General features: G+C 32.6%; 1 protein-coding gene across 1 annotated transcript in view; it reads left to right on the plus strand.

Annotated features, from left to right (window-relative positions):
• Nucleotides 1–16339, plus strand: part of LOC129223173 (atrial natriuretic peptide receptor 1-like) — a 454723-nt gene that overhangs the window by 56075 nt on the left and 382309 nt on the right. The window contains exons 6-7 of the mRNA XM_054857740.1: nt 688–826; nt 6478–6556. Coding sequence (XP_054713715.1) covers nt 688–826; nt 6478–6556 — 218 coding nt within the window. The remainder of the gene's footprint in view (nt 1–687; nt 827–6477; nt 6557–16339) is intronic.

The following is a 16339-nucleotide window of genomic DNA, read 5'->3' on the forward strand; positions in this document are numbered from 1 at the left end:
AACAAAAACAGTGATATATTTTTTTAACTAACCCGTTCAATATAGAATATATATTTATAATTAATTTTAGGAATTACTGGGAAAGTAACCATTGACGAAAATGGAGATAGGGATGCTGATTACTCAATTTTAGACATGAATCCAGACACTGGAATATTTGAGGTAAGATTGAAATTAAACAAAAAAAGAAAAGAAAAAAAAAACACGTACGTTTCCGTTACAGGCACATTGCTTGACACATTTTAATTTTGTTACTGATAAGTCGTTATTTATATATACATTGCTTGGTGACGCTATACATTTTTTTGATTTTTGTTTTTTGTAATAATCTTTTAAACGAAGGAAGTCATTAAAAAATTATCAAGCTATTAAAAATTTTAAAAAAAAAAGAAAGAAACATCAGCTACCACTTTTCTTTATTACATAGTATCATCCCTTCTATTTCTAAATAGGTGAAATCCTATTCTTTAAAATCCAAACATTTTTAATGTTACTGCTAAAAAAAATAAAAAAAATGTGGAAAACAAGAAATTGTTTAAGTGATTGCAATCAACCTTCAGCGTTATTTAAACTCAATTTATTTCTTCAATACGAATAATAATATTTTAAAATGATTAAGTAAATGAAAAGTATTTTCAGGTGCAATGGAATCATTGATCCTAATATGGTTTTGTGCCACTATTGCAGGTTGTAGCAAATTATATTGGTACGGAAAAGCAAGTAGTCGACGAACCAGGAAAAAAGTTCCACTGGGCTGGAGGAAGAGACTCCCCTCCACCAGATACTCCTCTCTGTGGCTATGACAAAGCTAAGTGTCCAGAGAAAGGTACATATGCTATCTTTATACATCTTGCGATGAATGGTTATTACATTAAATGTATAGTAGGATCCAGTTTAGATCCAGATTAGTTTCTGTATTCGATGCCCCGAATTCGATATCCATGAACTAAAATTCCTTCTATTGGGGACATTGAGCTCTAATACTAAGCATTTTTACCTAGTATTTACTTTATATATTAATGCTTAGTATTATTAATAATATAGTTAGTATTACTGAGTTCATTATTGGTAATGATATACTTGGTAATAGTAGTATTAGTAATAATAAGTACCAGTATATTATTGAATAGTATTGGTAATAATTTTTACTGGTATATCATTACTTGAGTTACATATGCTACCTTTATACATCTTGCGATGAATGGTTATTACATTAAATGGATAGTAGGATCCCGTTTAGATCCAGATTAGTTTCTGTATTCGATGCCCCGAATTCGATATCCATGAACTAAAATTCCTTTTATTGGGGACATTGAGCTCTAATACTAAGCATTTTTACCTAGTATTTACTTAATATATTATTGCTTAGTATTATTAATAATATAGTTAGTATTACTGAGTTCATTATTGGTAATGATATACTTGGTAATAGTAGTGTTAGTAATAATAAGTACCAGTATGTTATTGCATAGTATTGGTAATAATTTTTACTGGTATAGCATTACTTGAGTATTGAATTGGGATTGTCAGTCTTTGTTATCCATATCTGAACTGAAGGCAGATTTCCTCTCATTGAAATGGAGATTACCTTCATAATGGTAACAAAAAGTAGTTAGGACAAGGAAACGAACTGTGGTGACGGTATAAACTAGCTTTTCCTGACAAAAAAAATATACATATTTCTCACATATAACGAGGACACTGAATTAAAAAGTCGGAATCAAATTTTTCGCAATTTTCCCGTTTTCCGGACATATACGTTTGAAATAATAGCATTAAAGGTGTATTTCAATGGCCGAAGCCTCGGTTCATAGCTGTGCTAAGTGCAACCATTATGAGACTTTCCGGATCTTTCATCCATACGCTCTTTTTTTTTTTTTTTTTTTTTGCATTGAAAAAGGTGTTCTTAGTAACGCCGAAACATGTGTGTGCAGTAGGCTTGTGCTTTTTACGTTGCTATTTATTAATTTACATGGTTTTATTGTTTTCTTTAAAATTTGAAACAAAATCAATTATGTACTCCAAATCCAAATATCTGTAGTGGCGCCATCTATTAAAAGCTTCTGTTTATAAAGTCATAGTCGGCGGCAAAATTCTTGAGTTATGTCATTTATACCGAAATTCAAACCTCAACTTTATCAAAAACGTATGTGAAGAAATATTCGAGAACTAAAATTAGGTGGTAAAATTGTAGCACACTCCATGTTTTCTTTTTAAAATTGTTAAAAAATTGTAAATTTATCTATTTCTACCTCTGTTATTTTTACTGTAAATTGTTTAACTTCCAAAAACCAGCGTCCGGACTGTATGCAATTAACTCACAGATGAGTAGAAACGATTCTACAATTAAATATTGTTTTATAAAATCCGGGGAAACATACTGAAAAATAATTATAAAATTTACAATCTGAATATTTTTTGGAATCAGTATTGAGTATTGGAAATTAAGCAATACAAGCTAGAAAAAAACAAACAAAAGGGCTTACAAAGTAATGCTTTAAAACCGCTATAATTTCAACTGCACACAAAAAAACTCTTGTTGAAGAAAAAAGAAATGAAAAATAGATAAATAGTAAAATTTAAATAAATATTAAGATGATGGCAACACGAAGTAAAGCAAATATAGTGCTAAGCAAAATTTACAATTGCAAAGCAAAGCAATTTATGCGCAAAAATTAAAAATGTGGAGATATCTACTAGATGTGGAAGTTGTAGGAGAGCCTCTCCTCCGTTTTGGGCAAATTACTAGTAGCCCTTTTAGGTGCTACATAGAAAATGTGAATAGAATTTTCAAATTTTCACACAAACAGGACATATCACTGACGGGGGGGGGGGGGGAGACATGTTTTTTTTTCTTTTAGAGGCTGACTATGTCACAGAAATTAAGATGATTAGATCACACATGAAAAATAATTTTGAACTAAGCCCCACACTTGCATTTACATATTATATGCAATCAGATGTACCAGTAAAGAACTTAAGTTGAAATGTAGTAACTTAATACGCCTTTAGTAACTGAAGCTTACAGCAAATAACCACAAAGGTGTCTTTCATAGATATTGTTGGAATCCATTTTCATTGCCAATTTTTTTTGCTTTTAAAAAATCTAAAAATTGTTTTATTACGACATTTTTGATCTTGGTTGAAAGAAGATATTTTACTACTAAAAATGAATACCCACAAAAATGATGAGAAGTCTAATTTAGGGTCTGGTGGGGGAAAGTGGTCGATGGGGTAAAGTGGTCATACGTCAATAAATGGCTATAAATTGGAAATAAATGTTCGAATGAATGTGAAAATTTTATTTTAGAGTAGGGCAGTTAGAAACTACATTTTGAATACAAAATTTTACAACTGGCCAAATTTTACTAGGTAAAAAAAATATTTTGTGTGAATATGAAAAATTTTAAAATCTAAACACCTCTTTTAACTTCCTTGGGAAATTTTGTTTGTTAGAATTAGGAACAGATTGACTGCACAGGAAGCTTCCTACATGTCTCAAGAACTCTTACTCATATTCAGTTAGCTGAATCTATTTTAGATAATTTTTTAGAACAATTTAAGTAAGATGGGGTAAAGTGGTCATAATATTAGGCTTAACGAATATTGTTCTTCTAATGTCACTTAATCTTTAAGTATAAGACAGACACAAATTAAATATTAATTTTTCTTAATATGTATTGTTTTTACAGTAAACGGGGTTAAATATACGAGTATATGCGTATATATACGCCTATATACTCGTGTTCACATGAATGCGCCAAAAAATACGTATATGGGTATCTACAAATATTTTTTATCCATAAAGCTACACATTCTACTATACACGCATATGCTCGTTTATACTCGTATATATAAGAACACTTATATACTCAGGTAGACACGTATATACGCGTATGTATTCGAGTAGACACTCACATACAAGCATAAGAAATACAAGCATACATGGTGAGTTTAAACTCTTGAGCAAATTATTAAAAGTTGTTAGAGGGGAGGATAAGAAGCAAGAATCATAAGGAACATATGGTCACAAACACAATGCTGACACGCTACATGCACGCAAAGTCAGAAACTGATGGATACAAAAAAAGTCACAAATTTATTAACTAACAAAGAATTTTACACAACATTTTAGGTCTTAGGAAAGTTTTCGGGCCGTGGTAGCCCGATCGGTAGAGTGTCGGATTCGGGGCCGGAGGGTCCTGGGTTCGAACCTCGATGGTTGAAGACCCACCGTCGTCATTAAAGGGGACTGGGCGACGTTAAATATGCTCGTGGTCTCAATGTCCTCCAAATGAAACGATACCTCTGGGGGTGCTAGCACCAGGTAGCTACTAGTTCCTGGACTAGTTCTAAATTCTCATTAATTGTTCGATCCGGTGATGGTGCTGCCATCTATCGGTATATAAAATAATGGAGGCAAGGCACTTAGTATACAGTCCTCGACATAAATACAGTTGTAGTCAGTTGTGACTCTGAATAGGAATAGTAATAGGAAAGTTTTGAAGCGATTGAAGAAATTTGCGGCTTGCAGCAGTAATACATGTGTCGTATTCACAGATCACTCTTTGTTGCAGTAACGAGACTTTTGAAAAATTTTCATCAGCCGCTTCGCCTTTGTTGTGATGCGTGAGCTATTACAGGCCGTAATTTCTAACAACTGCTCTAAATATTTCTTAAAAATTAAAATGTAAGGTAAAATAATCTTTGTGCAACAAATTTGTGATCTGCTTTGCATCCATCAGTTTCTGGCTTTGTATGCATGTAGCGCGTCAGTGATTATAATTTCCTTATGATTCTTTGCTTCTTATCCTCCCCTCTCACACCCCTTTGATTTTTGTCCAAGAGCTTAGATTCACTCTGTAAGCCGACATGTATATAAGCGTATATACTCGTGCTTCCATATTATATATACGTGAGTAGACACGTACCAAAGACGCACTGGATGGATCCACGAATTAACTCGTGTATACCCGTATATGTATATATGTACACTTATATATGCGTACATACGTCTACTATACACTTATATACTCAAGTATGCACGTATTTTCTCGAGATACAAGTGTATACGCGCATATGATATTCGTTTATACGCGTATACTCGTATATACACGTGACACGTGTATACACATGACACGTATATACCTATGACACGTATGTACTCATGTAGACACGTATACACTCCTGTAGGTAATCACGAATAGATGCTTATATACTCGTATATATGTTATATACTTGAGTATACTTGAGTAGGCATGTGCATGCATGTATCTGATGTATACATGTATCTACTCATATAGGAACGTGTTTATTCGTGTATAACACACGACACGTATATATTCGTGTATACACGCCTGTACTCGTAAATATACTTGTAACTATAAATATAGCCGAAATATACAAGTATTAGGGTTATTTATAATGGTTTTGCATCTATTTTTAACTATGACCACTTTACCCCATGCTATGACCACTTTCCCCCACCCCATGGGGTAAAGTGGTCATAAAAACATAGGGAAAAGAAAGTGCTATAAAACTACTAAAATTAATATTTTTCTTCCTAAAATTCAATGTACCGTGTTCTTTAATAATGCAATGTAAAATAACAGCAGAAAAAGTTGAAGTGTTTAAAGAATTTGTTGTATTTATTATCCACCTAAGTTGAAAACGTACGATTTTATGACCACTTTACCCCACCAGACCCTATGTAATTTTTCTCCATTTGGCAGAACTTTACAGAAAATCTGAACTTAAAAAGAAAAGCAGCGCATTTAAGTAGGGCGGTCGGCCAGTGGGACTGTGAGACAAAAAGCGGGACTATAGAGCCGAAATCGGGACATCTGGTCACTTTAACTTTGTAAAATATTTTCAATGAAAGTCTTACTAGAATCTGAACGTTTAATGCGTTTTACTCAAAAAGAAAAAACGTCCACTTGTGGTGATGCTCAGGGAAGTTGACCTTCGACATTGGCAATGTTTATCTCTCTTTACGAGTAATAATAAAGGGTAATTGACGCAAAATTGAGTTGGAATATTTTTGCAATACGACTAAAAATGTAACCCACCCATTTCAGCGGTAATTACCCTTCCCTATTAACCCGAAAACGAGATAAACATTGGACTTCGTTTGGGTGGTGCATGTCAGTTTATAACAGCTGTTCAGTAGTTCTAAAACATATTTACGATTTGATATTAAAATCTGAACTTATTTATGAAATACATATAAGTAAGTATATAATGTCGCATATTATTCGAGGCGCCTTGTTACAAGGTAGAGAATCATTGAGGGAAAAGCATTGAGAAACATGTAACTAAGAAAGTTATCTCAGTTAAACCTTTGTGTAATTAATTACATTTGCAATGTTTTCTTGATAGCGATTAAAATTTTCTTAAAATAGAAATAAGTTGTTCAATTGTATTTGCAAATAAGTAAGTTTTCCTAAAAGCAACAAAAACATATTTCTGTCATTTCAGATCACGGTCATTTTCACGTGATGGCGGTGCTTTCTGTCTTAGTTGTAAGCCTTCTTGTTGGTTCTGGTGCATTGTACAGGTAAGAACGCTCGTGATGATTTGAATTTCCAAAACATAAATAAAAGGCTGATACATTTTTCATTAAACTTTTTATTTTAATGCGTGTAAAGCCACCCTGAAAACTAATGTACCTTGATAATTGAACTAAGAAAAGAAAATGGTAATTGCACAGGAAATATTCCAGTGTGTGGTATGGTTAGGCCATTAACCGACACGAAATCATGGATAACCTTTTGATAAAATATACAATAGATATGTCACAAAAATCCATCAAATTTCCTACATAGAGGATTTTTAAGGTTGAAAATTTCTTTGCATGGTTACCGGATATATATATATATATATATATATATATATATATATATATATATATATATATATATATATATATATATATTTGCAACAAGTACCGTGCTTTTTTCTGTGCAGATCAAATTTCCTTTTTCTAGGTCAATTGGTTAGCTATTGTCCTTTACTACAGGCAGTTGATATCAGAAAACAACTTTTAAAGTTGTTCTGATCGTTGTAGCGATTTGCGCTTTATTTCGCACTTCAGTATTAGTGTAACTAAAGTTTAGAACATAAAAAATCTTTCTCAGAAACCCTTTGCAGCAAAATATATTGTCAATATAGCTTAAAAAAGGGCTCTGAGTACTGTTTGACCGCGGATTGTATGTAATTTGGCAATCTACCAAGTAAAGACTATTCCATCTGAATAAGTATAGCAGGGGAGAAGGGAAAATAACGATGGGATTTTGATGCACGCGTTTTATAATGTCACTAGTGCCTTATTCATTTATTGCATTCTCTAAAATAAAATAAAGGGAAACAAAAATAGTTACCATGGAAATAACAAAAAGAAACTATTTTCATTTCGTTCAGGAACCTAAATGCAAAATGGTAAGCTCAAAACTTTGTTGTGAATAAATATATCAATTAATTTTTGCCGTGAGAATATAGATCGAATATACTTTAGATTTAAAAAATGTTGCTGAGAGAGCAATTTTCATTAAGGCTAAATAATAGAGGTAAAAGTGCACATCTGTAACAAAACAACTAACATCCCTATAAACTAATAGATACGTCCATTTCCTGCTATAAACCGCACATTAGCCTTTCCATCTAATCGATGGTCAGACAGTAATCCTTTGCAGCGCTCTCTAGATCGAACTCTCCAATTTTTGCAATAAACTTTATAAATGGAAAACTGGGGCATTGTATTGTCACTGTTCAACCTCAAATAAAAGTTCATTCAAAGTGGTAACATAATAGTTCTAACCTGACAGGAAGGGTCGAGAATCAAAACTGCAACGTTTCAGACGAATAATTTATTGAAGACACATCACATGTACATGAAAAACACAATTTCATCGTAGTAGCATGAACGTTTACGCGCTACGGCAGCGCTGCTTACAGTTAAGTGTCAACAGTCACACACAGCATTGGGAGCATTAGTAACTACTCCTCAAAAATAGTCACAACTTTTTTTTACTCAATGTACCAAACAGTATGCTTTTTTTTTTTTTTTTTTGTTTTTGGTCGTCTTACATTTTAGATTGTATATTTTTATTTGAGGCAATAAGAAAGAAACTAAGGGATGTCAGTGCCAAAATTAAAAATTTGGAGATAGCCAGTACAAAAGGTAAGGGGACCCCTCCTCTGTTTTTGAGCAAAGCGATAGTTCTGGTTTCCCTGGTAGGTACTGCCACACAGTTTGATTTAGAAACACTTATTCATAAAAGCCTACCTAAGACCGGAACTTTAAACGCGTTTTCCTCAAAACTTTAAAATGTCCACTTACATCCCTTTGCTTCTTCATGCATCATTTAAACTTCTCGAGTAAAAGTTTCTTGTATTGTTTTAACGGCAACACTCGGGTTCTTTTAAAATTTTTAAAAGTACTGCACAAGTTGGAAGCAAGTATTTTCAAAAGAATGTAACTGAAATGTAATAAACGAAATTTAAAGTTGGAAATGCATAAATTTTGTGCTCGTACCTGAGAATTGGCCGTTTTTATTATTTTCAAATTTGCAATGGTTTCATTTTTACGTTGGGGACTTTTGTTGATCCATTCCCTTTTCAATGTTCCAAATGATAACCTAAGTTGAGAAGGAGTGGGAGAGAGATTTAGTAAATACTGTGTCTTTGTGGGAAGGAAATTGGGAAAAAAAGAGGGCAAGTTGGTATTGTATTTGCTCTTACTTCTTTTACTGCTTGATTTAATATTTTTTTGAGCATAAATCTTTTCTCCCTCCCTCTAAAAACATTTAAAAGGTCGGGCCTTCTTATAAGGGGTTTAATTTTCATAAAATTGGAAAGGATGGTTTACGGTGGGTAGAGTCAAGAGATTGACAGAGGGTATTTTGAATCCGATTTTTAATTTAGTCGCCATGCAGCTAGTTACAACTGTCAATTTTGCTCTTTTAGATCGCGTCAACTACATCATTTAGTAATACGGATAGGCAGTGAATTTTTATCCTAAATGGTATGTGGTAAAACACTACCTCTCACTTCCCGACTAAGGAATTAGACAAAAAATCTGAAATGGTACGATGCAAATTTTTAATCTAAATTGCATTTACATTTTTCGAAGTAATAGCTAAATCTTCTCTCACAGCAAGAATTAAACAAAGAAACGAAAACAGCAAAAAAGAAAAAAAAAAGTTGGAAAGCTGTTCACTATTTATAGCTTTGTAAACAAGTTCCAAAAAGTAATAACTATTCTAACACATATGCATGAATGTTTTGAAAGAAAGCACTGACATACCCCTGCCCCTCCGAGAGAAAGAAAAAAAAAGATAAAATTGGAAAATAAGTTCCAATTTTGAAACTAACAGGAAAAGACATTTCACTAACTGTAAATACGTGTTCTTTCAATCTCCTATGCACTATTCCATTTATGCTTTTCAGATAAAACAAAATGCGAGCCAAAATTTTAATAACGCAGAGTGTTATTTTTATAAAGCAGCAACTTTCTAAGATTTGATTTTTCCAACAGAATTACTGTGACTGCCTTCACTGTAACATACACATTCACTAGTTTGATGTCACCACGTTTAAGATTGCAAAACTTGATTAGAACTACCATAGACGATTAAATTTCATTAAAGATTCCATGTGTTAAAATGGCTTTGTGCCAATAAGTATTCCCCTTTTTCCCAAAGCAAAACGAAACTCATCCATAGTTTGGTGTCTTGTATTCAGAGTCAGACTGTAATTATCAGAAACATATGAACAAAAATTACAACAGGTACATAACTAAATATGAACAAATTTTGCAAACAATTGCATATTGAGTGTGATAAATTGATAAAGCAGTTATTTTAAAAGGATATAAAAATGAAATCAAGCTTTGCCAAGAAAAAAAATAAATAAATAAAAACTACAAAAAGCCATAGGGCTTTTAGCGGCAGCAAAAAATGATAAAAAAGGGGGGCAAAAGTGCAATATTTTGTTTGGGCTACTTTTGAAAATATTGAAGTAGATAAGTGGGAATTGATGCAAGTCTGACGATTTAACTCGCGTTTTCTTAAGATTTTGATGATTTTTGTACATCATAACTTCCCCCAAAGAAACATACAGACATGACGTGAAATACACTGCCAGCTCAGTCATTCCAGCCGAAGACTGCAGTTTCGTGCTTATTAGCAGTCATCAGCCCGGCTTAGGAAGTGACTGAGATGGAGTGGAAAAACTTCTTAAGGAAGCCAAGAGTGCCAAACAAACTGGCAGCTAACATGGAACTAGCACTGTTCAGACGAGTGACCGAAACAATGGTTCGTTCAACTCGAAGATTGAAGGCAAGGCAAGGCATTCTGCCTTAGCCCTGGTCAATGGGCGGTAACTTACTGAAAACAAAGACATGAAGACATGAGAACAAAGACGAAGACTGCAGTTTCGTGCTTATTAGCAGTCATCAGCCCGGCTTAGGAAGTGACTGAGATGGACGTGGAAAAACTTCTTAAAGAAGCCAAGAGTGCCAAACAAACTAGCAGCTAACATGGAACTAGCACTGACCAGACGAGTGACCGAAACAATGGTTCGTTCAACTCGAAGATTGAAGGCAAGGCAAGGCATTCTGCCTTATCCCTGGTCAATGGGCGGTAACTTACTGAAAACAAAGACATGAATTAAACTTGCATTATTAACCCCGAAGAATTTTGAGGTGTCCCAAACACTTGGTAATAATTTTTATTCAACAAGTATGGCTTGTGAAAGTAAAATAATCATTTACTAATATCTAAACAATAAATGTACAACTAAAAGTTATTGATCGTGCTACATAATGTTAACTGATATACAAACTAAAAAAATAATTATGTTTCGAAAATTTTGACATTTCTGATTTTTTCATGAATTCTAGTTTTGGTTTCCAAATTGAAAAAAAAAAAAAAAAAAAAATAGTCACCATAAAAAGTGGGGAGCAAGTGCCTCCCCCCCCGAATCGCCGCCGCTGTTAAAGGCTGCATTTATTTGATTGACTTTTTTTTTTTTTTTTGAAAGATTACGAGAAAAATTATGCGTCAAAAAATTAATAACATTTGGATTTTCATTCATTACGTTTATAGAAATTAATTCAAAGTCTGTAAAAAGAGTTTTCTGCTGACAGTGGACATAAAAAACGATTTTTAGTTTACGCTATAATCTCTTTTAAACGTCTGGCAGCCTAAAGGTAATTTAGAAATTATGTACTTGATCGAAAGTTTCGATATTTTCGGTAGACGTTTTAGGAATAGAAACAAAACTTCTGGGAAAATAATCATTTTTTTTAACCCTAAACCTTTTTGCGGCACTCTTTTATTCCATTATTTCACCATGTGGTATACCAATTTAGAGCGAAATAGTGCATTTGGGAATTCAAAGACAAATGAAATGGCGGTGGAAATCGCATTTACCTGTGAAGAGAAAGAAAACTTCGAAGAAAAGAAAAAGATGGGGGAAACATTTTTCGACTAAAGCTTTCTGAAAAACGTATTTCACTCGTTTGTCACTTTTACGATTGTGTTTGTCATGGGTAAACATTCGGAACAAGTTTTGGCGTTTGGTCTCGTAAATTTAGATATATATTTCCGTTTCATCATCCGTCTTACAGAGCTCTTCAGCAATTTTTACTCCTGACGTTGATTTATAGCTGGAAAGTTTTCTGAAAAAGATTTTTAATGGTTTTTGCTCAGTAGATTTTAATGTTTTTTTTTTTTTTTTTTTTTCGACTTTTGTGCGTGGATTTCATACAGGATATTTATAAAAGTTGAAAGATTTTTTTTTTGTATGAAGCCTCAACAGATGCTTTTTTTTCTTTCTCATTTTTTTTACAAGAAACTGAAAAAAAAATTCTCATTTTTTCAGTACAACGTATACTGTTATCAACTTTAAAACTAAATTTAATATCCTACTTTTTTTTAACTTTATTACTAAGTGCTAGAAAGTTGCACATTTATGAAAGTGTGATTATGAAAAAACGTATATTACGAAGTTGATGTGAGCGTACTGGTTGAAGGAACGGTTAAAACTTAAAATGATGTTTCATATAGTCCGACCACGGAAATGTGGCACCTGCCAATAATTTCAGAAATAACTTCATTTCTTTAAATGGGTAGAGAAGGAACAAGGATGGACCGCATTTTTTACGAGTTTATCGACATTTTGGCAATATGAATGTATTTTTTTCGCAAGTTTTATAGAAAATGCAAATACAGTCGAACCTCGTTTTACGCGGTTGTTACATTCCACGGAAATGCCGCGTAAATTGAGACCTAATACTAGTGTTTAAATAAGGGTTTGGTTCCGTAGATAATAAAATACTTCATTCTAGTGATGACTTGTTTTATAATAAGTTTAATGTGTACTTATATCGACTTTTATGCACAATATGTATTAAGAAAACATAAATTAATGTCTTGTTCTGTTTATAAAGAGGAGTTGGCTATGATAGTCTTTTGGCAGTCTTTAAGAATTTTTCTCTGTCATTCTTATCAGAGCATTAACGCATCTATGATTACTTGCGTCATTTCCATGATGGAATCTTCCTTCACTAACAAATCAGAAAGATCATTTCTGTTGTCTAGGAATGGCTCAAAAATTTCAATGTGAACGTTTTTGGTTGTACGTCACCGACGTCGGTATCCTTGTTGGTTTGGGCATCCCTTGTCTCTCCTAAAAGGTCTTCTTCCAGTGAGTTCTGAACTTTGTGAGTTTAATAACTTTACTTCTGGAAAGAGCTCTGGAACTAATCGCATAAAATTTCTCCAGTGGTCAAGCTCGATTATTAGAACGCCAAAATGCAGTTGATTACACGTAATCTGCAATCTTTAGGAGTTTGAGAGAGGAGAAAATTTTAACTGTTTGCCTAGCAGCATCCGCGTGAAACCAAATCTCATCCTCGTAAAATGAAATAAAGTTGTCAAATCTTAAATCACGTATAATCAAAACCGCGTAGAATAAACCCGCGTAAAAGAGGGTCTACTGTAATTCCAATTCTGTCATCTGAGATCATAAAAAATAGTTATATTCGGTTATATATATATATATATATATATATATATATATATATATATATATATATATATATATATATATATATATATATATATATATAACCGAAGCGTTCCTTTTTCTTTTATATATATATATATATATATATATATATATATATATATATATATATATATATATATATATATATATATATATATATATATATATATATATATATATATAAGAAAAAGGAACGCTTGCTATGTTTCAAATCAGTTTCAAAGAGAGATAATAAATTATTAAAGCAATCAAATATGGCAGCGAAAAGTAATACGCTTTTAAATATTGACTTAGAAAAAGAGTAGTGAACGATTTTAAATTTAGTCTGAAAATGTATTTCATTACGCACTAGCGGTACCCGCTATGCTTTGCCCGGAGTAGATTACTGTATATTTACAAATAATGGATGATGAATGTCCCTTTAATTTGCTCTGTTAAATTGTTCGCCATGTTATGGTAGTTTGCTCGTCCACGTTATGGTAATTTGCTTCTCCATGTTATGATAAATTCTAAGTAAAATGCTCTTAAAAATGGAATAGATTAAGAAAAAAATTACATTTTTGAAAAAATCTCTTCGAGATGCACACCCTCATGCTACAAAATGATTTTGTGCCAAATTTCAGGAAATTCAGCCGAACGGTCTAGGCGCTGTGTGCTCCACAGATATCCAGACTTTCAGCTTTATTATTAGTAAAGATAATTAATTCAAATTAAAATTGCAGTAAATAATTTATAATATTTTGGTAGTTTAAATTTGTTGACGTTAATTATCATTATGATGAAATATTCTTTATAATAACATACCAAACTCATAATAACATTCTGATCTATGTAATTTTTGAGATAATACTTAAGATTTTTGAATTAAGATAAAATGAACTTATCTGTAAATGAAATGCTTCAGTTGCAGCAACAACCGCATTTAGCTCTCGGAGAAGTAAAAAATGACAGCCTACCTATTGAAACGCTACTTTCGCCAACCCGTTCTACGATTTTCCTCTCCGTATCACACCTTTATGAAAATAAAAGCTTCTGAATTAAGGGGTTCCAAATGTCATGTCCGGAAAGTCAGTCAATGATATATAAAGTGTTGTGTAAACGGCACAAGTAACAGACATGCCTAAAGCATCATTCCCAGGTTAACTCAATTTTCTGAGCTTTTTAATGTATTTAGACTTTTTAAACAATTTTTCTCTCATGAAAATACGTCTCATCTAACGTTTCGCTGCTTCTGGATCCTCTAAATTAGTTAATTCTATTTTTATTTGCTCCATTTCGAAAAAAGTTCCGACCCCCCAGTAACACACACCAATAAATATGATGATATCCCGTAACAGATAGGATGAGGATAGAATGAGTAATGGGAAAAAAAGTCTCTTTTTCTCTTCAAAATGTGTACCATTTCTTCTAAAGCCTTATTAAATTTAAATGAACATAAAACACCAGCTTACCTCGTGGTAACTGTTTATTATCTTCCACCGCTACCTTGTTCAATACCAGATGGCTCATAAAATTCACTCTGATAACACTACATGGTTGCACCGTATTCTTGAGTCGCAGCAATATCATTTTACCCGCCTAAAATTCTTGTTATTAAAATCCAAACTTAAGACCTTCAGTTACTGGACCCTTGTCTGTTACTGGTGCCGTAACTATACGCTAAAAAAGACTATTTTTTTAATCATCATTTATATCCAGAAATACTTTTTATTCAGAAATCTCGCGTATTTATATATCTTCTGAGCTCAATTTTTTGCAGATACTTTTTTTAAGGTAAAGTTACGTTGCTGAAGCTGAAAATTATGTTCTAAATGTGATCTCTCTTTTATTTTTTTCGTATTTCATTCTTTTATTGCTTCTATTCTAGTAGCAACACATTACGCTCATATATTTTTATTGCTTTAGCCTGAAGGACCCCCTCCCCCCCCCCCCAAAAAAAAAACACTTATGAGAAGAACTATCCCAATAGTAAGATTATAACAGAGCTGATAAGCAAACTAAGTTTCGTCCCTAGTACCTACTTTAAATGCTTAATATTTGATGGATATTTCTGCAATCCATTTACTCTAAAGCCAAAAGATAATATAACTTTTATTTTAAAGTGTTAAAATGTCTTAATAACCAACGTGTTAAAAACAAAGTTACTGCTATTAATTTTAGAGTTTTCTAAAGAACTGTACAATTTCAATCCCAGCATAATGTATCGTGATCATTAAACATTCGTTATCGCGCCAACTTGCTCAAATTTTAAAATTATCTTTAGTTTATGGTTTTAACAGCAAAAGAAACCAAATTAGACTACATTTAGATTCCGCAAATGATATGTTACGGTCTTGCTGCTAATTAGCCGAATGACGTTTAAGCTTTCCCCATTTGCGGCATGGCCTTATAAGTTACTGAACGTAAGTTTCTGCTCTTTCAGCATTTTCCCATATGTTTTTTCAAGAAAAGTAAATTAAGTAAAACCTTAAATTAAGTAAACTATGAATCACGTCTAAATTTCTAAGGAAAAATATTTTTCTACAATGGGGTTGTTTCCTTCAGTCAAAAGTAGTACGCCTAGTCACTGAAGTTGATAGAATAAGCAAAAAAAAAAAAAAACATGGACCCAGAAAATTCTTTCATTTTCCCAACAGTTAATTTTTAATAAATTTTTTTAAATGTTCGATTTTGCAAACAAGGCGTGGTCTTGATGACGTCACAAATGATGCTCTTTGGCGCATTTTGTACCGCGTTTCCACGTTATGATAATCAAGCAGCGAATTTAAATTGCGCTCTACGCTTGCTATCAACAATATCGTTGCCAATACACGTGAGTAAAGATGCGAATTAAATATTTTGCTCTGTGAATGACAACACAGAATGGCATTTCATCATTTGTGATGTCATCGGCAAGAAATGTAAACAATGAAAGCGCAACAATTTAAGTATTTTTTTAAAAATATTAAACTTAAATAAATTATTTAAAAAATGGTTAGACCCTATGTTTTTAAGCATGTTCTTTCAAAAAAAAAAAAAAAAAAAAAACCTTTTCAAATTTTGAAAGCGAGCCCATTATGAATATTAAGAAAACTGCGCAACATGCGATAACTGAGTGAACATTAAATATAAGAGAGGAAAAACATGCTTGAAACCTTTAGAAGGAAATATTAATATACCAGATTTTTCCAGATTGTTCCCTATAACAAAAAGAAAAAAAAAACTTTTTCCCCTGATGCAAGCTTCTGTGTACTTTATTGTTTGAAAGATTGCGTTGGCTTTTTTTTTT

Source organism: Uloborus diversus, chromosome 5 (assembly GCF_026930045.1).
Source record: "Uloborus diversus isolate 005 chromosome 5, Udiv.v.3.1, whole genome shotgun sequence".
In the NCBI taxonomy this organism is placed as follows: Eukaryota; Metazoa; Arthropoda; class Arachnida; order Araneae; family Uloboridae; genus Uloborus; species Uloborus diversus.